Here is a 22,479-nt window from a genome sequence, read left to right on the forward strand (position 1 = left end):
ATATATATATATATATATTTATTTATTTTTTATTTGATCTTTTTTAAAGTACCGCGTGCGAGTACTTTTCGTCACTTCTGCAGCGAACGCTGACTCATCAACAGTTTGTCGAGAACGAGGCAGCACCTTTGGGGGCGTTGCCGCGTGTCCGACCTCCGCCTCTTTCTCAACCACCTGCAACTCCATCACTCGTACCCTGACAGCGGGCGGCCATGCACTTCCGACGCCTTCTGTTCTGCTTGCTTTTTGCTTACGCGACCGCGGATTTGCCCATGTGCAAAGAGGTAAGTTGTTGTAGTGTGCTACAAGTTGGGTATAGATTTGTATTTATTTTTTCTTGAGTTTGGGTTGTCCGTGTGAATTCGGTGACAAACAATGTCTGAATTCCTAATATACATCAGAAGTTAAAATGTAAATAAGCAGGTTTATAAAAACGCATTTTCTTAAAAGTTATTCGACACTTGCTTATTAGTTATTGTGGCTGCGGATTGTGGAAATGCAGTGCGTGTCTCTTGGTGTGTGTGTGGGAATTGAACATATGCTTTCACTGTACACACTAAACTGTCAATCATCATTGATGGCGCTAGTGCAGTTTTATACAAACGTCTCACTTCACTCTATTTTTCTTAAACTGTCCTGCTAGCAAGAACGCTTCACCTGCACCAACTATACATGTAAAGTAGCACGACATACGCCACATTCAGGTTTCAGTCCATTTTCTTTTTTTTCCCTGTGAAATTTCACACAAGAACAAACATCGTATGCTGGCCATATATATAAGTTCAAATGTTTTCCATCAATATTTTCACAATAATGTAGCGATTTTAAGGGATACTAATTACTAATTTAAGTACAAATGTATATTTTGTCTAGAATTATTTTTGATAAAATTCATTCATTTTCATGTACAATTATTACCTTTAAAAACAAATGTCGCTCCTTGCTGTTGACTGAAAATGACATCACAGGTGCCCAGGAAACAGGTAACGACCAATCAACCTGTTTTCTGGGTTTGGTCATGTGACGTTAGCAAACACTGCCTGTGTCCAAATTCACAAGGCTGGGTCCTCCAAAGGGCGAATTTGTCGGCTGCGTGACGTCACTCCCGCCGCGACTCGACAGCACGCACGGTATGAATGGACTGTCGATAAATGCGTTACCGATAAGCACATTGACAATCCATTCATAATGTATATGTCGTCATGCAGCCGACAAATTCGCCCTTCGGAGGACCCAGCCTTGTGAATTTGGACACAACCTCAGCCATCACTGGTCGGCACTTGTTTCTTGAGCACACGCATGATGTCATCTTCATTCGACAGCAAGTGGCAAAATGGCTTTTTAAATCTGTTATTTGCACATGAAAAATAAAATTATCACATTAATTATAGACAAAATATCTTCTTACTGCTTAAAATGGCAAAAAAAAAAAAAGACAAAGAATACAGCTGTGTGCAAAAAAGCTTCAAATAATTTAGCCATAATGCATTGAAAGCAACATCAATTGCCTGATGAGGAAGTTTCCTCTGGCATGAATACATATTTCCCAACGTGTTTGGGAAAGTTTGTTGAAGTAATAGGACTTTTTTTTTTTTTTTGCCACAATTTGAAAAGTCAAGTCATCTTTATTTATATAGCGCTTTCAAACAGCCTTAGGTATATGTTTGGCTTGAAGACAACACTGCTCACCACTAAAAGAACACCATTCCTACAGTGAAGCATGCTTTGGGGGATCTTATCTTGAAGGGGAGCTGTAGTTCTTTTAGTCAAGGCTGAGGGAGATTATGACCAATTCGATAAAGCTAGCAATCAGTGTTAGCACAAACCTTTCAGGCTTGTCCTTCACATAGTTTTGTTACTCTAATTAAATGGATGGATGCTAAAAAAAAAAAAAAAAAAACAGCTCTTAAAAATTGCACTATTTTTTTTGTTTAGGTTTTCCTGATGTCGTTACTATGGCTTGACGGCTTTTTGCCCAAGTGACCTTTTAAATCTTCTGGCACGTGTCCAATTGGATGCATTTAAACATCAGAACCGAGGCGCGAGGCCCATCTGCTCCCCTAGCAGCCACGGCCTAATGGAAAACGCAAGGTCCTGCCCACTCCTGTTGCCGTTGTGTTTCTGTTAACTATTAATCCTGCACGGCTTAGTCCGCCTCATGAGCTTCAGCTCAAGATACCGACAACAAGATAACAGTCTGCTTCTGTCCTAAATGACATTCATGCAGGTGCTATGCTGCTTGCCAGTCACCTATAAGTACTGTTAAGGTCCCACAGACTAACAGAGACAAAGCCTGCCGGCCCCTGCTGCTGCCAGTGTTGACAAAAGGCATCACGCCCTCAACTAGGAAGATTAAAACAACATTTGGAATGAGCTCCTTGGCAAATATTAGCCTTGTCTTTTATTTGGAAAGGAGGCTGTCCTCATCCTCCAAGTTAAAACCTGTTTCTTACACTAACTTGTACTGTAAAAATTAGTGGTGTCAGGTGGTTAAAAATTTTAATCATAATTAATCGCTAATAGTTAACTCATGATTAATCACAAATTTTTATATCTGTTCTAAATGCACAATAATATATAAATATGAAAGTGGAAAAATGTTAAACTAATAGAAATATGGCTGCATCTTTTAGTTATTGATACAGTGATTCATAATTTATAAAATTGAATTAAATAAAAAAAATACTGTACTGTAAAAAAAAAAAAAAAAAACCGAGTGTGATATTGATTTGTGTTGAGGTAAATTTTCTGCCACTAGATGGCATAATTGCATTTGTAAGAAGTTGGTGACAGCCGGCTCAGTGCATTTTTCTTTTCATATAAAGAGCTATCTCATCTTTAACATGAAGTAACTTGTGAAATTCTGCACATTTTTACAATTGTAAAATACAACTGGACCCCAGTCTCCACAAATATATGCATTATTATTAAATTTACGAGTGTTATTTTGACGTGGATGTGGATGCGTTGCGACTGGTATTTCCCCACTAAAGGCTTTCCAAGTAAGGAGCGGTCATTAATCACGCGATACTCAAAATTAGCACACAGAATTTTGATAACCCTATTAAAAATGAATCCGCTCATGTGGTCTCGTCAGCGGGAATTGGATTTGCTATTCTGTTTTCGAAACTTGTGGAGTTGGCTAAGTGGCTAAATTGTTAACACTGTTGTAGATGGTGTTGAAGATAATCAATCCTCATTACCACGGACTGCAGTCTATAACTAAGCTAGCTAGCTAGCATGCACGATTGATGGCCCCATTCAAATAACAACACATGCAGCAATGTTATAATATTCAATCTGATCAAAGTCCGGAAATGATACTTTGTTGTTCGCTTTTGCACGCTCACTCGAATCCCAATTCGTGCACACAGATTATCATCCTGACACATGCAGTCGAATTAATCGATAATTTCGCCGATAAATTCTGTCTTCTATGTAATGTCAAAATCCCGCCTGTTTGCCCCCATTACAGTCAGATTATCACTTTGAGTACACCGAGTGTGACGTCCTGGGTTCTCGTTGGAGGGTGGCGATTCCCAACAAGGCCCAAACCTGCACCGGCCTCCCAGATCCAGTCAAAGGCACTCAGTGTAGTAAGTGTCCTGCTCTTATGTTTTGTTCAAAACAAAAAGTCCAATGTAGAAATACGTAGCGGAGGTTCATGTTCATTTCCTTTGGTAGCTTTCTCCTGCAGTGAGGGCGAGTTCCTGGACATGCGGACTCAGCTGTGCCAGAAGTGCGCGGCCGGGACGTACTCTTTGGGTTCTGGCGTGGCCTTCGACGAGTGGGACCGCCTGCCCACGGGTTTCGTCACCCTCGGGATCAACACCAATGGTTGGGACGTCCACACAGACTGCTCCAAGTTAGTTCGCGTGGGAATATTTACGCCAAGGCGTGGTCCGATTAGCCTACCAGTTTGACGGTTTATTGTGGTTTTAAAAAGTCAAGTTTTCAATAAGTGCTAATAATGTCTGTCACCGGTAATGAGCTCTTATGTTTTTTTAAGGGACTTCTAAACGGGTACAATATGATTGGCTACTTGGAGAGTTTTAAACAAGGACGTTAATGAGAGACCAGTTTCTCCCACGTTCTGGAGGGTGGGGGATGAAAGAGACACTGCAAACTCCCAGCAATCTCATAAGAATGCATCTCAGGGGGCGGCCATTTTGCCATTTGCTGTCGATTGAAAATGACATCACAGTTGCTCAAAGGCTCCAGAAACAACCAATCACGGCTCATCTGTTTTCAGCCATCATTGTTTTTATTTATTTATTTATTTCCATCCATCCATCCATTTTCTTGACCGCTTATTCCTCACAAGGGGTGCTGGCGCCTATCTCAGCTGGCTCTGGGCAGTAGGCGGGGGACACCCTGGACTGGTTGCCAGCCAATCGCAGGGCACACAGAGATGAACAACCATCCACACTCACACGCACACCTCGGGACAATTCGGAGCGCCCAATTAACCTGCCATGCATGTCTTTGGAATGTGGGAGGAGACCAGAGTACCCGGAGACGACCCACGCGGGTATGGGGAGAACATGCAAACTCCACCCCGGAAGGCCGGAGCCTGGACTCGAACCGGAGTCCTCAGAACTGGGAGGCGGACGTGCTAACCACTCGTCCACCGTGCCGCCCTATTTATTTATTTATTTATTTATTTATTTATTTATGTATTTATTTATTTATTTATTTATTAACAGCCTTAATATTTACTTCCCTCTTCCATATTTCTTGATTGAACCACTGTAGCAATTCAGCTGAGATTTACAGAAGGATTTATCACATTCCCCAAATTCACACATTTTCACTATAAAATTCCCGACATATTTGCAGTTCAGCTCATTCAGCACATCTACACCACTATTTTTCACGTTCCCAAAACTTCACACAATATTCAGTATTCCACCTTTTCTATCACAAAATTAAGAGTGAAATACATATATTTTAAAGATTCACCTCCTGCGACTTATTCAAACCAGGCCATCATTTCAATTTGGCGGTCATTCTCTACTTTACTTGCTATCTTTTATCCCGTCCGTTCTCCAGCTCCACTTGGACAGCGATGGGCGACTATGTGGCCTCCAACACGGACGAGTGCACGGCCACGCTGTCGTATTCTGTCAACCTGAAGAAACCGGGAAGTGTGTCCTTTGGCTATTTTTATTCAGACAGCAGCATCTACTTTGAGTTCTTTGTAAGTGCACCAACCAGGCGAGATCATTTATTTGTTACGTATTGTTGTTATCGATCCAAAATGTCGCCACCTTTTACATGGAAAAAGCTTGGATGGGTATCATGACAGGGGCACTTGAATAAATTTTCTTTCCCTTTCAGGTCCAAAATGACCAGTGTCAGTCCACCGACTCGACCAGCCGCTGGATGAAGATTTCTGAGAGCGACTGGAGCCATCATGAGGTTTGGACTCTTTGCCCTGGGGACACAAAGCGTATCCAGAAATTGTCCATTTATGAACAATGACTGCATTTCCCTTGAAAGACACTGTATCATTCTAAGCTATTACAAGTATTTGACTGATTGCTGCAGGTCCAGCTGAACAAAGGCAACAACGTTCTATTTTGGAGAACCACCGCCTACACACTTCTGGGTCGGGCTGACAAAGCCGTGCTGGTGCGAAACATCGCCATCTCGGGTATGTCACTAGAATTGGAGGACAATTTTGACACCAACATTTTTGAAAAATGATTTGATCATTTTCTTTTTGCAATCTAGTGGATAGATGAACAAAAATATACTTCGCCGTAAACAAATAATTTTTGGACCATTTAAGTACAATTGTATTGTCTCACTGTCTCTCCAGGCGTGGCCTACACGTCCGAGTGTTTCCACTGCAAGCCCGGCACCCACAGCGCCAAACCGGGATCCGCCCGCTGCGCCCCCTGCCCCGCTGATACTTACTCCAACAAGGGGGCCACCGTTTGCCAGCAGTGTGACCCTGATAAATATGCAGGTACACTCCAATATGTCGGCAGTTCTCAAATGTCGAGGGACCCTATTATGAGGAGATTTTTTTTTCATGACATGCTCAGTATTGACAATATGTCAGTTTGGTCGAGATATAAAGCGAGTTATCGGACATCTCTAATGACTGCTTTTCATTAAAGCAACTTGTGATTTTAATTCCGTAAAGAAAAAAACTTTGATCAAAATCAATGTTTTGCAAACGATAAGAAGCATGCTGGAAGGCATCCAGGGAGTGAATTATGCTGAATATCTTCAGACATTTTGCCCTTTTACTAATAATGTTGCAAAAGCACTCATTTATGTTGGAAAGTTTTGACCTGAATGTGTGTCCATGACACAAATATTTTGTCATGGTTGCATTACATCACCATGAGAAAAAAAACAAAAACAAACATGAAAGCATGCGTGCATGAATTTCCAATTTATATGACAATTCACAACCATTTCAGGCCCAAAGATAAAGGAGGAGTAAAGGGTTTAGTATAGGGCTTCACATAATGATTTTTTTATTTTAAATTCCATATGTTTATTATTTTGTCCATCAATTGATAAGTTAGATAAAAAAAAAAACAACACATTTTAATTTGAATCCTTATTTTAAAAACAGGACATTATTTTACATGCAGAAAATGCACCAATATGAATTAATTATGAATTAATTACAATTCAGTTACTGGTTTGGTTCATAAAATGTCAGAAAATCAGCACGAATATTGATTTTTTTTTCAGAGTAAAAGGAATATTTGCAATTTAAATTTTGTTTTGTTTTGATTCAAGACAAAGATAAGTCTCCTTTCATGGAGGATTACAGAAATATGGGAATATTTTTTTATTTGAGGCTGAAAATTATTTATTAGTTAATTCATTTAAAATGAAATAAGGTCTCCAAACCAATAATCGATTATTACAATAATTATTATATGATTAATTTGATAATCTGCTAGTTGCTGATGAATCAATTAATTGTTGCACCTCTAGTTTAGTATGTTTGTGCTACTGTCGCACTGGTCCTTATATGTATGCAAAATAAATGAATAAAAAAATACAACATAATAATTAATGAATCCTTTTTTTTTTTTCTTTTTTTTTTATCAGTTCACAACCCAAATTTGATAACCACTGCTTTTCAATCTCATCCCAAAATCACAATATGCTTCTCATTGTGTACATAAAAAGTCATCTTAAATCTCATCAGCTGTATCGCAAAAGTTGTTGTGAGCTTTGTTGTTTTTGCAGAGGTTTCATCAGGAAGCTGCAAAGTGAGACCGGCTTGCACAACCACCGACTACTTCTACACGCACACGCCCTGTGACGCTCGCGGCAAGGTACTCTCGCAAACTTATCTCAGGAGCCCACCGAGGGCCACTTACAGAAAAAGTAAGCAACAAAAAAGGATAAACTCCAGTTCAGTCCATTTAATGTGAACTGTGCCTCAGACGCAGTTGATGTACAAATGGATCGAGCCGAAAATCTGCAGCGAGACCGCTGAGGGGTCCGTGAAGCTCCCCGCGTCAGGAGAGAAGCAAACATGTCCGCCATGCAACCCAGGTTTTTTTGTCAACAACACCTCCAACACTTGTCAAGCTTGCGCTGACAATTTCTACTCAAATGGAACAGGTGGCTGTTGCTCTTCTTCTTATAGACTGGAAAATATCATCATGTATTATATATGGTATCATTTGGATAACAGTCTGTGAAAAGTGCCCTGTAGGCACCGAAGCGGTGGTTGGTTTGGAGTACAAATGGTGGAACACAATGCCGAGCAACATGAAGAGTTCTGTCCTGCGGGCAGATTTGGAAGACTCCGTACGCCGCACTGGTGAGTGAACGCATCAAAACATATATTATCATACTGTCACGATAATTATTACATTGATTTATCAATCGATAAAGCACAATAGTTTTCTTTTCTAGACTCGAGATTTAGATGCGTGTTTGTTTACATACGTCATCAACATTCAGTTGTTTGTCTGCTGTTAATTGTGATACTTTCTGGGAAAGTACAGTAGCCTACACAGTATGTCATCCTAAAAATGTGTTGTTGTGGCAGGGCTTACTGTCACCATCATAAAACATTTGCTAAATCTACAGGATAACAGTTTGAAGCAGAGGTGTTCAAACTATGACCCGAGGCCGCCATCCATTTTTCAGTGGCCCGTGACATAATACTAAAAATTATATTTGACACAGCCCGCAAGGAGGTTTGCCTTCAAAATAGATGCCACTATTACAAATAAGTTGGTTTATATATTGCAGTGCTTTTCTAGATATGCAAAGATACTACCGGTATTCACGACTAAAATCCTACCAAAAAAATAAATACATAAACAATGATAATTCAATTTTAGAAGTATTTTTTTATTCCACTTTTCAAGTCAAGTTTATTTATACAGTGTTCCCTCGTTTTCCGCTGGAGTTAGGTTCCAAAAAATACCCGCAAAAAAAATCCGCGATACAGCGAGACCGCGAAAAGTGAACCGCGTTATGGCGAGGGAAGACTGTATAGCCCTTAATCACACAAAAGTCTCAAAGGGCTTCACATGCCCACAGTTGACAAACAGTAACGACATCCCCTGATCAAACCACAAAAGGGCAAGGAAAAACTAAAAAAAAACCATCAGGGAAAAAAAAAAAGAAACCGCAGATGTGGTAATCCCCCTCCCAGGATGACCAGGCTGCAGTGGATGCCGAATGGGCAACAATTTACATAGCTTATGATTAGGGCTGGGCGATATGGCCAAAAAATAAAATCTTGATTTTTGAAATCATTCAGGACGATTACGATTTTAATAATTTTAACCTAATAAATCCAACAAACGTTTACTTAAAGGTTTCATTTATTCAAAAATAATTCCTGTGCAAAATGTTCAGACACCAGTAACGTATACTGATTCTAGATTAGTTTTAACATAATCTTAACATTCATAGTTTGTGCCCAAATGCCACAATGAAGTAGTTGGTAGCTAATGTAAATATATCTTGTAAACCACCCATCCAACATTCTGCCACTTGTGAAAAATTACAACACATAAAAGCATTTGGATGTAACAGAACATAAGAACAACAGTTTTTAATCATCCAGAAGACAAAATTCGATTTCACGATTTAGCAAATTTTCAACGATCCGATTTTTTAAAATGACAATGTATCGAATTAATTCGATTTATTGCCCAGCCCTACTTATGATACTAAACATTAGTACTAGAATAGTGGAAAAGTCCATTGAGGAAGTTGAAGCACTGCAGAAGACGTCGTCAGGGAAGTGGGTCATCATCCAAAACCGGACGATTGGCAGCAACTTCAAGGTCATGGTCCGCCCCGGATCTCATCACGATCAGCCAGCGTAGAACCCGTAAAACAGCATCCAAACAGTCACTGACACTGAACTCCCCCTCCAAGCCGCGGAGAAGCGAGGGAAAGAGAGCAGCGGCGGTCACCAGGCCCACAACATTCAGCCAAATGCAAGAGTATCAAAATGTGTCTTAAGACGTGATTTAAACATTTCAACAGAGGTAGCAGCTCAGACCTCCGAGGGGAGGGCATTCCAGAGCACTGGAGCCCGGATCGAAACTGAATTGAACCTGCGGACTTCTTTTTTGCTCTTGGAATCACCAAAAGACCAGCGTGTTGCAAACAAAGGTTTCTTGTCGGAACGTACGGTATTATTAAATCGACGAGATAGGAAGGCGCCAAGCCATACAATATTTTATATGTAAGTAACAAGACCTTAAAATCGCATCTCAGGTGGACCGGAAGCCAATGCAAGTTGGCTAATATCGGGGTAATATGATAAAACTTTCTCGTCCGCGTCAAAAGTCTAGCTGCTACATTTTGAACTAACTGCATGCAGACTTTAAAGGCTGGTCATTGGAAGACCAGAGAGTAATACATTACAATAGTCAAGGCGAGACGTAATGAATTAGAATCTCTGCATCACCATCAGACAAAATAGAACAAATTTTAGCAATATTACGGAGATGAAAAAAAGCAGTTCTAGTAATATTTTTAATGTGCATTTGAAAAGAGAGGGTTGGGTCAAAAATCACGCCAAGATTTTTTACTGAGTCACTTTGGCTAATAGTACATTTATCAAGGTTTAGAGAGGTATTCGTAAACAGATGCCGATGACGAGCAGGACCGACAATCAACATCTCGGTTTTATCTGGGTTAAGAAGCAAAAAATTAAACGACATCCATTGTTTCATGTCGGCGAGGCACACCTCCAGGTTATTGCAATTTTGCGGATTTGTTATTTCTATAGGCAAATATATTTGAGTATCATCAGCATAACAGTGAAATGTTATATTATACAGTGATACCTCGGCTCACGAACTTAATTGGTTCCCAGAGAGTGTGTGTAAGCCGAAAAGTTCTTCTTCCGAACATTTATTTCCCATAAGAAACCATTAAAATGAGAATAATCCGTTCCCAGGTCCCTATAAAACATAATTTTCTACTAAATAAGCCTTAAAACTACACAAAAATATACCTTATTTTATGTATAATAAATGTGCTATTGTATTGTAATTAAAGAAAAACTGTACTGTATAATAGTCGTTTTATTTACCTTTGTGATGGTAGTTCTTAAGGATAGTAGCAATGGTAGACTTACTTCATTCGCGAGCGTTTCACCGCGTAGAGTGTTTATGGAACGGTTGCGGCTCATTCGCACTTTCATGCTCACCGGAGCGGAGGAGGCGTGTCCCTTGGTGAACAAGGAAGTGGAGCACTTTAGCGAGTCAACAAAAAGTGAGCACCGCCAACTACTTTCACCTCTTTCCTGGGACTAAACAGCCGTGGCACGATTTTCTCCTTTTTTGAGGTACGTGATGGCACTTTCACTTTTTTTAGTGGCGCGAACTCCATTGACTACAATGCAAACGCGCCGTCGAATCGCCGTCCCTCGCTGGTAAGCATTAGACTTAACACTAGCCTGTGGTGGGGTCTTTTTCGGTCCCATAATAGCAAAAGTACACTCAAAATGTCTATCAAACACAAACCGCGTCCGCACTAAAAGAAAGGGGGTGACGAACTGGGACGCCGTGAGCGTGCGTCAGCTTCTCGTGGCCGCCACCGTGGTGCTGTTGGACCGCGTGGTTTGGTTCGTCCGCCAAAAAGTAGTTCGTCAGCAGAGACTAAATTCTCGCGAATTTAATGTTCGTGAGGCGAAAAGTTCGTGAGCTAAAGCGTTCGTCAGCCGAGGTATCACTGTATTTACTTATAATATCGCCAAGTGGAAGCATATAAATGTTAAACAAGAGAGGGCCTAGTACCGACCCCTGTGGGACTCCACACAAAACATTACAGAGCTCAGAGGTCGCATTGCCATGGATTACATGGTGCGTCCTCTCTGAGAGGTACGAACGAAACCACAAAAGTGCTAAGCCTGAAATACCAATACATGTTTGGAGGCGATCTAGTAAAATTTTATGATCGACGGTATCGAAGACGGCGCTAAGATCAAGTAATAATAAAACTGACGAGGTATTAGAGTCCATTGCTAGGAGAAGATCATTAGTCACTTTAACAAGGGCTGTCTCAGTAGAGTGAACGGCCCTAAAGCCAGACTGAAAAGGTTCATATCGGTTATTAGCGGCCATATAATCATTCAGCTGCCACGCGACAACTTTTTCAAGTATTTTTGCAAAAAACGGTAAATTTGATACCGGCCTATAATTACAGAGGCGATCTGGGTCGAGGTTAGGTCGTTTAAGTAGAGGTTGAATAACAGCAGTTTTAAAAGCTACTGGAACAGTGCCAGTAGAAAGTGATAAGTTTATAATATTTAAAATGGAAGGACCTAAGATAGTAAACCATTTTTTAACCAGTTTGGCCGGAACTGGGTCAAGCATACAAGTTGTTTGTTTTGCCGTGCTAATCAAATGCGTAAGATTTTCAAGCGATATTTTGTTAAAAAAAAAAAAAAAAAGAGAGAGCACTGTCGGACAGTTGTTAGCTGGACTGTCAATGTTAACACCAGACACTATACGATTCAACTGAGATTTATGCACAGAGCCATTAATCTCATCTTTAATAAGATGGATCTTTTGTGAAAAAAAACTGCATAAAGTCGTGAGCTGAATGCAGGGAGCTCTGTGACGACGGCTGCTGTTGCATTAACATCACTACTGTATCAAATAAGTATTTAGGGTTATTTTTATTAAGTCCAATAACTCTAGAGAGATCATTAGTTTTTGCTACAGTAAGAGCTTCTTTATATTTATACAAGGAATTGCACCATGCTTGACGAAAGACCTCAAGTTTTGTTGCACGCCATGTTGCAACATGGCTCTGGCTGATCTCTTATACTCTGATGCCACCTGCTGGACGTTTTTGTAATAACTACCATTGCTTTAAGACACTTCTTCATGTCAGAAGCTGCATCAAAGCCTTCTGTATGCACAAAAAAATCAAAAACAAAAAACATAAACATGTAAGCACGTTTTTGTCAGGGAAAGACAAAGTGTTAAAAAAAAAAAACTTTACACGTTTTTGGGTTTGAATGAATGAGTTAAAAACAATCCATTTGTGATGGCTAATAAACATCTATTGACTAGCATTTGGTGATATCTCCAATTTTCTTTATTCTGTGTGCTTTACGATCATGACAGCGTGGGAGGTGGCCGGAGAGTACGTGTACACCATTCCTGGTGATCGAGACACTGACTACCTCATGCTCACACTCACTGTCCCGGGATACAGGTGAACTCTTCCGCTGGCTAATATCATGCCCGATCTCTATCAATGGAGTTCATGGCACGTCATCTTTGCAGGCTGCCTCTGGCAAAAGGCGGCAAGCAGAGTGAACTGTCTCGCATCAGCTTCGTCTTTGAAACCTCGTGTTCGGCAGACTGCACCTTGCTTTTCATGGTGGTAGGATGTCCCCAATAGCTTGCTGACCGGTGTCAAAAAAAAACTATGCACATTTTACGCAGTGACGTTTGACTTTCTCGACAGGGTTTCAATCGGTGGGAAAACAACGCGGTGGAGCAGTGGAAGGGCAGCAACAGGAAGCAGTCATACTCGTATCTGATTCAGAGCAACAACACTGTCAGCTTCACCTGGACTTTCCAACGAACAGACAACTCCTCAGCGGTCAGGGTATTCACCATTTTCTGCGGCATATGCTGTTATGAAAAAAAAAAGATGATTATGATAGTTAGGTGTGGAGTGTTAAGACAGAAAGAGAGAAAGAGGGAGGGAGGAGGAGGAGGAGAGAGAGAAGGGGTAGAAAAGAGGAAGAGAGGAGGCGGAGAGAGAAGGCGGGCAGAGAGAGAGAGAGAGAGAGAGAGACAGAGAGAGAGAGAGAGAGAGAGAGAAAGGGGTGAGAGAGAGAGTGAAAGGGAGAAAGAAATGGTTGGGAGAAAGAGAGTGAAAGAGAAGGGGTAGCGAGAGAATGGGTTAGACGGAGAGAGGGAGAGAACAGAGGGGAGAGAAAATGCAGAGAGAGAGAGAGAGAGAGAGAGAGAGAGAAAGAGAGAAGGGGTAGAAAGGTAGAGAGAGAGTGGGGGGGAGTGAGAGAGTAAAAGAGCAAAAAAAGAGAAGGAAGACAGAGAGAGAAGGAGGGAGAGAGAGAAGGGGTAGAAGAGAGGAAGAGAGGAGGCGGAGAGAAAAGGCGGGCAGAAAGTGAGAGAGAGAGAGAGAGAGAGAGAGAGAGAGAGAGAGAGAGAGAGAAGGGGTGAGAGAGCGAAAGGGAGAGAAAGAAAGGGTTGAGAGAAAGAGAGAGAAGGGGAGGCGAGAGAATTAGAGAGAAATTGGTTAACGGAGAGAATGCGGGCAGAGAGAGAGAGAGAGAGAGAGAGAGGGAGAGAGGGGATGAGAGGGCACTGCGCTCTGGTAAGTGCAGTGTGATTAGGGAAAGGGAAAAGGTTATGTAAAAACATAGGGTTACGGTTAGGTAAATTCCACATTGAAAGTGCCTTAGAAGTGAATTGTCTCACAAATGAAATGAATTCAACTGAACTAATGGGCCCCCTTGCCAGGAGAAGCGGTACAGCATTGACGTGGCGAAGATCTTCTCCATTCATATCACCAACGTTCTGGGGGGCGTGGCCTCAAAATGTCACCAATGCGCCCCCACGTCTCACTTCGGCGACGACTCCGCTTGCGTCCCCTGCCCGCCGGGCCATCGCTTGGTCAGCGACAAAGTCGTGGGGGGAGCCAAGGGAACGTGCCAGCGCTGCCCGCCGAACTCCATCGTCGCCACCGAGTGGACGGCCGGAGAACCGGCCTGTGTTGCGTGCGGCCCAAACACAAACAACAACCAGGTGCAGGTTTTTATTATCTCTGTGCTGATTGTTTTGGAGTACTATTAATGGCCAAAACTGTCCAAATAAAAAATAAATAAAAGTGAAAATAAAAACAGAAAATAATAGAAATAATTCCAACATTATATTCAAAAATATGAAATATAAATGTTTAAATAAAAAATAAATGTAAAAATAAATCAATATTAAATACCAAATTAAAAAGAAATGGGAAAAATAAATAAAAGTGAAAATTAAAAAACAGATATAAAAATATAATTTAAAAAATTAATTCAAAAAGTATTTATTTTATTTTCACTTTTTTAATTATTATTATTATTATTATTATTATTATCATCATTATTATTATTATTATTATTATTATTATTATTTTATTTTATTCTTTTATTTGAGCATTTTTGGTCCTCCATATTTTGTAAACTTTACAGCACTACCACCAATTTGTGCAAATTATTGATTCTTGACTCATTGAACTATTTTCAGCAGTGAAAAGTTAATATTTTGTCCAGAATGAATTTGTTAACTTCACTATTTTTCATGTCCAATTAATACCTGTAAAAAGTAATTTTTCTACTTGCTGTCAACTGATGATATCACCTGTGCTGAGGAAGTAGGTAATGACCAATCATGGCTCACCTGTTTTCTTGGTTTGGTCAGTTAACTGAGCCATGATTGGTTGTTACCTACTCCGTCAGCACAGGTGATGTCATCATCATTCGACAGCAAGTAGTAAAATTACTTTTTAAAGGTATTAATGGTACATGAAAAATAATAAAGTTAGCGCATTCATTATAGACAAAATATTAACTTTTTACTGCTGAAAATGGCTCAATGATTCAAGTTAAGTAACATGCATCCATTCCATTTCTGTTTTGATGTTTTGTTTAAATACAATGTCTCCATCCAACCATCCATTTTCCAAACCGTCTGTAATTACATATTCCATTTTGTAAGTATTACTTTTTATCTTATGTTCTTCCCCAGGCATACACAGCTTGCTTCAGTGATTGCACGGCGTCAATGCCGACAACAAGCGGCGCGTTGCTGCACTATGACTTCTCTCCTCTGTCCAACGTCACCTCCTTCCAAAGTGGCCCGCGCTTCACCAGCAAAGGCCTGCGCTACTTCCATCACTTCAGCGTAGCTCTGTGCGGCAAAGAGGTGACACTCCGCAGAGTCCGCACCGTGGGCCTCCTCACTTCCCTTTTGGCTGCTCCGTATCTGTTCCGCTTTCACCTGCCGTCTCGGTTTCACAGGGCCGTGCGCCGGCGACCTGCCTGGACAACGTGACGGAGCACGGCCGGGCGGTCCGAGGTCATGTGTGCCAGTCCCTTGCGGTTCCCTCGGACATCAGGAGTCAGAACATGGTGGCGTCTCAGCCCTTCGTTATTGGAGACTTGCTCATTGGTGCGAGCTCACGTGTTATATTGTTTGAAAGCTACTAAAGTGGACACATTGTCTTCACCTCACTTTCCAAGAATGCAGCGGAAGTGTGAGAACGCTGCTTGCAACCTGAAAAAATACCAAAAAATACCAATTACTACTTTCCTATTAGCCTTTTGTTAACATTTGTGACATAATTTAGCAGAAAATAAGTCTAAACAGCAAAAAAAAACATGAATAATTGATATTCCTTCTATAAATGCGATTCTAAAAATTGCCTATAGTAATAGTTTAAAAATATACAGTGTTGTACTGCATGTTCACAATTTGATGATTGTATTTTTTTTACTCTGTCCTGTTAGGCACAAAAGCAATACTTTGATATCAGACATGGCTTTGTTCTCAGGCAAAATCCTGATGATCAGAGGGCTAGTTTGGCGCCATCTTGTGCCAACTTAAAGAACTATGTTGAAGTGAGGTTAGGAGCTTCATGGCGTGCTTTTCCGCAATCTAGCGGGATCTAGAGGCAATTTTAAGCTTTTTTGGGGGGGTGTCTAGAACTCATACATTTGTATTTATTTATTTATTTATTTATTTATTTATTTAAATATTGTTTCAAACTCACACCACCAACCTTTAAAATAAATGGCTTACAGATATGGGGAAAAAAATAGCACACCTCAAGTCAGCATGGAGCAGGGAGGGTAAAAAAAACATGGGACAATAACTCAAGCCAGGCCAATATGGAGAAACAAAACTGTCAAAATTCAAAATAAATAAATGACTAGATAAATAAATAATCCATCCATCCATCCATTTTCTTCACCGCTTATTCCTCACAAGGGTTGCAGGGTCAGCTGGCTCTGAGCAGTAAATAATAAATTAATTAATTAATTAATTAATAAATATATATATATATATATATATATATATATATATATATATATATATATATACACATTTGTATTTAATTTTTGAATTATATATTTTTATATCCATTTTTATTTTTACTTTTATTTATTTATTCATTTCTTTATTTCTTTAGTCATTTATTTATTTTGAATTTTGGCAGTTTTGGTCCTCCATACGCCAAATTAACTTGACTGTCAAGATTTCCTTCACCATATTTACATTTGGTGAAGCACTTCATGTAAAATGTTTTGTCATGAGTTGTGACAGTAGGCCGTGTTCATGTTGTAATAATGCTTTCTCTTTTTGAAGGTGTAAGTGCCGACACGGTCCTGGCTAACATCCCTTCTCCGCCGTGGCTCTTCCCCTCAACGTCTGACCTACCGGATGTTATATTCTATTACAAGTAAGTCATATTGGCTCCACCGCCTATGATAATCTGGGAATTTTCTGTCAGGGAGCATATGTAGCCTTGTTCAAACTTTTTCCAGATCCTTAGAGTGTTCTTTTCTATGATGTGCAATATTATAATAACATCAAATAAAACACACTGGCATCCCCATTCACACCTAACAGCTAGTAACATTAATGAATCACATATCACAGGAGATGTGAAATGGACAATTCTACCCATTTTGGACATTTTTACTTAGGGGTATACTCACTTTTGTTGCCAGGGGTTTAGACATTAATTGCTTTGTGGCGGGTTGAGTGGGTGACACTTTCATACAAGCTGTACACTTTACATTGTGGCAACGTTTTATTACCATGAAAAGTACATACTATTTACAAAACTTGAACTCAGTTTTGTGAGTTTATATAATACAGACATTTAATCTCCCTATGATTTATTGTTAAGCGTCCTTGGGTCCCTTGAAAGGTGCGATATACAGTCAAGTCATTATTATACTTTGCTGTGTCTACAGTTACACCCTCTCGATGGTGCCTTGTTTGTTCAGAGAGATGGTCGGGTTTAAAAAACAAAAACAAAAACAAGTACTAAGTGACTTTGTCCTGTTTTTCAGGTCCGCTGAGACAACGCAGGCTTGTAAAGGAGGCCGCTCGGCCACTATCCGGCTGAGATGCAACCCAACCCTGAACACCGTTGACCACATCACGCTGCCCAGGTATCGCTATCGCTCGCTGTGGCCATACTTTCTCTCATTCAGGCAGGGCTGAGTTATTAATCCGTTTCATTCATTTGGTTTTATTGCTCAGGAAAAGATGTTTTTAAATGTGTTTAATTTGCTCCCTAAACGTATCAATACGTTCTGTTTTAAATGTATTAAGTGTCCCAAAGATGTAGTTATAATTTTTTTAGTTTTTTTTTTTATGCTATAGCATACGGAAGGCTTTGATGCAGCCTCTTAACTACAGAGAATAGGTAAAAAAAAATAAAAAAAAATAAATAGTAATTACAAAAACGGCCAGCAGGTGGCAGCAGAGTATAAGAGATCAACCGGGGCCATGATGCAAACAAGCTGTTTCCCCACAGTTTTAAACAGATTTGTGAATAATGATGAACCTTAGCTATATTCTAATGCTCATTTCTGCAAAATGGAAACAGACAGAAATATAATTTTTTTTCTTGATGAAAGAAGAGACTAATCTTTCTTTTGGTAGGTTCCATGTTTTTATAGCAATAGAACAAACACAACATTCTGTGTGCCTTGCAAAATCAGTCAAAATTCAGTAAAACAGCTGGGAGCGAAGGGGCTTGCTTCAGTCAAAATGGCTGCGAGTGAATGAATTGAAAGTGATTAATCTGTTTTTTTGTTTTTTTGTGCGGCTTCCATATAAAAGCAAGTCTCTGTTGATGTGCACTGTTTATAGAGTACTAGAAATATGGCTGCAAATAAAGAGGAGCAAGTTTATTTACAAAAGACTTTCTCTATTCTTGGCCAGTGTTACTGCAGGTACCTTGAAAAAGTAACTTAACATAAAAAGTTAAACAAAGCAAAGTTTTGCCACTTAATTAAAGTACATTTTTAACAGTTATTATAGATATTTAACTATTAATGTTGTCATAGTAAAATTTAACATTTCTAATGTATTTTGTTAATAAATATAGCAATTAAATTGGGGAACCTCCTGCAGTCTCACCATCTGGTGTTTTTATCCCCGCTTTAAACTGGATTTCATACTGTGCTGAGATCCCTTTTATTTATTTATTTTTAACATAGCGTTATTGAAGCTACATAACACTGTCGACAGCATAGAGTGTGCAACAAACCAAAAAATGTTTATTTTTAGCTGACCAAAAATCAGAACAGTATTTCTAGCTTGAAAACACAAATCTCTCATCTTCCTCAATTTGTGTTTATGGTATGAATACACGCGCCATCAAAGTGTTGAAAATGTGATACGAATCATAAGCGACGTCACTCCCTCTGACAGGAATGAAGTTGAAGACTCACAATGCTTCCCTGTGTTCAAATACTAAACACCACAGTTTCCCTTCTTTCAGTCTTGCATAATGTACAGTAATATGTTGAGTTGCCTGAGTAATATGCAATCAGGTGGCCTCCTGTATTTTATTGATTAGTTTAGTTGCATGCACAATACATACAAGAGGGATCACCATGGTTAAAATGTATGACTGTTTATTTAAGTCTTGTCAATTCTTACACACTGCTGCAACCTGGAGGTTCAGGTTAAAAGTCAAAGACTGCGCATACTACACAGTAACTTTTTGTGACTTTGATGAGTACTAGTGATGACCTGACTGGGAAAAGTGACACATTAGATTAGTCATTATGCAAAATGTTCACATTGTAGAGTAATGTGTTACTAACAGTGATGTCAGTGTACCAGCATCACTGTTAGCGGTAGAGCTTGGTTGTCATTCCTGCAAAATGAATGTAAGTCGTTCACTGTTTTTAGTGCGCTTTCTGCAATGCCACAAGATGCCACTGGATGGCACGAAAGGACTGGCTAATTGATGTCAACGATGTTTGTTGAATCATACACATTGAGAGATTTATATTCTGGGAGGAGCTAAATTTAGCCTTGGTTCTGCAAAGGTGGATTTTTTGTTTGTTTGTTTTTGTTTGTTGAAGACGTTTCACCTTTAATCCAAAAAGCTTCTCCATTTCTAAATTCTAGTGGTGGAGTTCCTCTATTTATGTGTGGGTGGGTGTGTTCCTTTGGTGTGGTCAACAATAGGGTGTTGTTTCGCTGTACTTTGCATGTATTCATGTTTTGTTCACACGTGAATGACTGACTGACGGGTGTAACCACACCAATATCTTCAACAAACAAGTTGGCTTGAATCAACTTTTGTGGAATACCATGATTTGGATGAATGGGAGTCTACAATATTTCGCCTGGCTTGTGGAAGGAAGTATGGAGCCTTTTGCCACACACACTTCCAGTACATTTTTCAAAATAAAAGGTAATGTTATAAAATGAATTTGAAAATATATTGAAGTGTTTTAGGATCGTAGGTTGTGGTGTATTTATGATTTAAATTATTGATAGAAGTGGCTATAAACATTTTTGGGGGCGACGTCAGCTACTTGCGGCAGGATATTGTTCCCTATCACCTGCCAATAGCAGGTGTGTTTGTTTACTGCATTTTTATTATCTCTGTGGAGGTTGATGCAACCATCTTTATCTGTTTTTATGTGCAGCTCAAAGACACAACAACAACAACAACAACAACAAAAAACAATCATATTACACTTTCATTTCAAGGCCATATCGCTCCACCCTATTGTTTGGAGTAAATAAATCTCCAACAAGTCCTCTGGTATGTTTTCTCGTCCACAGTAACTGCTCAGAGGGGACGTGTGATGGCTGCACTTTCCACTTCCTTTGGCAGAGTCAGCATGCGTGTCCACTGTGCACCAAACATAATTACAAGGAGATTGTCAGCGCTTGTGAAGAAGGTATACAGGTAAGCAGGGACACAAGGAAAAGGCCCTGTTCATTTTTCAGGAATACAAAATGGCTATGTGGCCATCCCAATGGAAAATGTCTAAAATGGAAATAAATGAATAATAATAATATTAATAATAATAATATTAATAATAATAATAATAATAATAATAGAGCAACCCTGATGCGAGGTCCGGCTACAGGTTGTTAACCAAAGTTTTTTTTTTTTTTGCTGTGATCTTTTAGAGGACGACGTACGTCTGGCAGCAGCCGTTGCAGTGTCACGGAGGAGTGAACCTTCCAGCCCAGACGGCCAGCGCTTGTGTCACTCTAGATTTCTGGCTCAAGTTTGGGGTTTCCACAGGAACAGTCGCCGCCGCTCTGCTCATCGCCCTCATCTGTTACTTCTGGAAGAAGACACGCAAGTGAGATAGATGTTGACCAGTTGCTAGTTGTCAAAATGTCAACATTATGACGAAGAGGACTGATTTAAATACCAAATTTGAATACAACCAGGATATGTAATGGACAGTTCATGTGTGCCATTCAGCTCCTGATTAGAAAAAGTATTAATACATTAAAAAGTTGGAATTTCTCCATTCAAAACTTTACAGAAGGTCAAATTACAGTAATATGTGTGCATTTTAGCTTCCTCCTGAAATTTCACTAGAAAATTTGTCAATCTTCTCTTCGCCTGCAGGTTGGAGTACAAGTACTCCAAGCTGATGATGACCTCCGGGGGCAAAGAGTGCGAGTTGCCCACCGCTGACAGTTGCGCAATCATGGAAGGAGAGGACACCGAGGACGACCTCATCCATCTCACTCACAAGTCCTTCCTCAACAAAATGAAAGTGTACTCACGCAAGGTCGGTAAAGCCCCCGCAGGCAGACGCTCGCACGTTGGGTGGGTGATACGTTTCGTTAACCTTCTATTTTGTTTTATTTAGAGGACAGCCGACGGATTCGATTCGGTACCTCTCAAGTCGTCATCTTCTCACCTGCAAAAAGAGGAGGATGATTCTGATGATGCGTGATACAAAGGTTTGACTGAGGCAGTTTTGGTCAATGTTTTTTTTTTATATCCATGGAGGGAGTGGTCTACTGTATATTAAGGCTATATGAAGCATATTAAGTTTATGCAAGACTAAATCCTTCCACGAGATACAGTATGTGTGGCCATAAAATGTGGGCACATGGAATGTAGCATTGTTTTTCTTTTCACAGGACAGTTACTTGTCTGTATAAGATGGAACATTCCTAATATGAAAACATCACAAAAGGAATAATAAATGTAATTGATAGAATAATGAATATAGTAGTCTTAGTCTAATAATACAATTATCATTACATTACCCACTTGTTTTGGGAGTTGTGTAAGTTATATATTTTTGTCCTTTGTAATTGGCTAACCTGTATTATAATGTATTAGGCAACCTTTGTAATGTTATGTTATTTGACAATATGTGAAATGGATTGGTTTTCGGTTTGATGGCAAATATCGCTGCGTTGATATTTTCATTTGAAATCGCGTGCCTTCTATTTTCACAATAAAATAATCTAAAGATGATGTTATCTGTTATTGTGTACTTTTTTTTTGACATTTTGTTGAATTGTCTTCCTTGTAATTATTAATATTTTGTTTTATTATAGACATTCTGAATAGTTGTAAGAGAAAAATAATGAGGTATATAATTCATATGTCAGTAGAAGCTAATTGCTCTGACCTCAGGCAAATTCTCACATCCATTAAATTTTTTTTCAGTTTTCAGCCATCATGGAGTGTTATTCAAGCCAATGCAACACTCATACTCAGTTGATCAGATATTAGTTTTTCTTTCTTTTTTATTATGTGTCAATGTTTGTTCTTGAGTAGTTAATCAGCTATCACATGTACCCTTGAGGAAAGTAACAAAATTTAAATACAATTCTGTTACTGTAATTAGAGTACAGTACTATACAGTGGAATGCATACTCGTGGTTTGGCGCCCGCAGATTCACATATTTTCTTCAATACATTTCGTAAATGTTTTAATGTTTTTGGGATTTTCTTGGA

General features: G+C 39.6%; 1 protein-coding gene across 1 annotated transcript; it reads left to right on the top strand.

Moving 5' to 3' along the window:
- Window positions 1-159: 159 nt before the first annotated feature.
- Window positions 160-21,993, top strand: elapor1 (endosome-lysosome associated apoptosis and autophagy regulator 1). The gene is made up of 22 exons (XM_077514161.1): window positions 160-284; window positions 3,476-3,596; window positions 3,685-3,865; window positions 5,053-5,200; window positions 5,341-5,421; window positions 5,551-5,656; window positions 5,825-5,974; window positions 7,225-7,313; window positions 7,425-7,605; window positions 7,679-7,807; window positions 12,600-12,690; window positions 12,762-12,861; window positions 12,946-13,089; window positions 13,971-14,255; window positions 15,240-15,416; window positions 15,512-15,662; window positions 16,860-16,953; window positions 17,573-17,674; window positions 20,319-20,445; window positions 20,673-20,851; window positions 21,127-21,292; window positions 21,374-21,993. The coding sequence occupies exons 1-22, from the start codon at window positions 213-215 to the stop codon at window positions 21,458-21,460; spliced, it is 2,961 nt and encodes a 986-aa protein (XP_077370287.1). The 5' UTR covers window positions 160-212; the 3' UTR covers window positions 21,461-21,993.
- The last annotated feature ends 486 nt before the right edge of the window (window positions 21,994-22,479 follow it).

Source organism: Festucalex cinctus, chromosome 2 (assembly GCF_051991245.1).
Source record: "Festucalex cinctus isolate MCC-2025b chromosome 2, RoL_Fcin_1.0, whole genome shotgun sequence".
NCBI classification, from domain to species: Eukaryota; Metazoa; Chordata; class Actinopteri; order Syngnathiformes; family Syngnathidae; genus Festucalex; species Festucalex cinctus.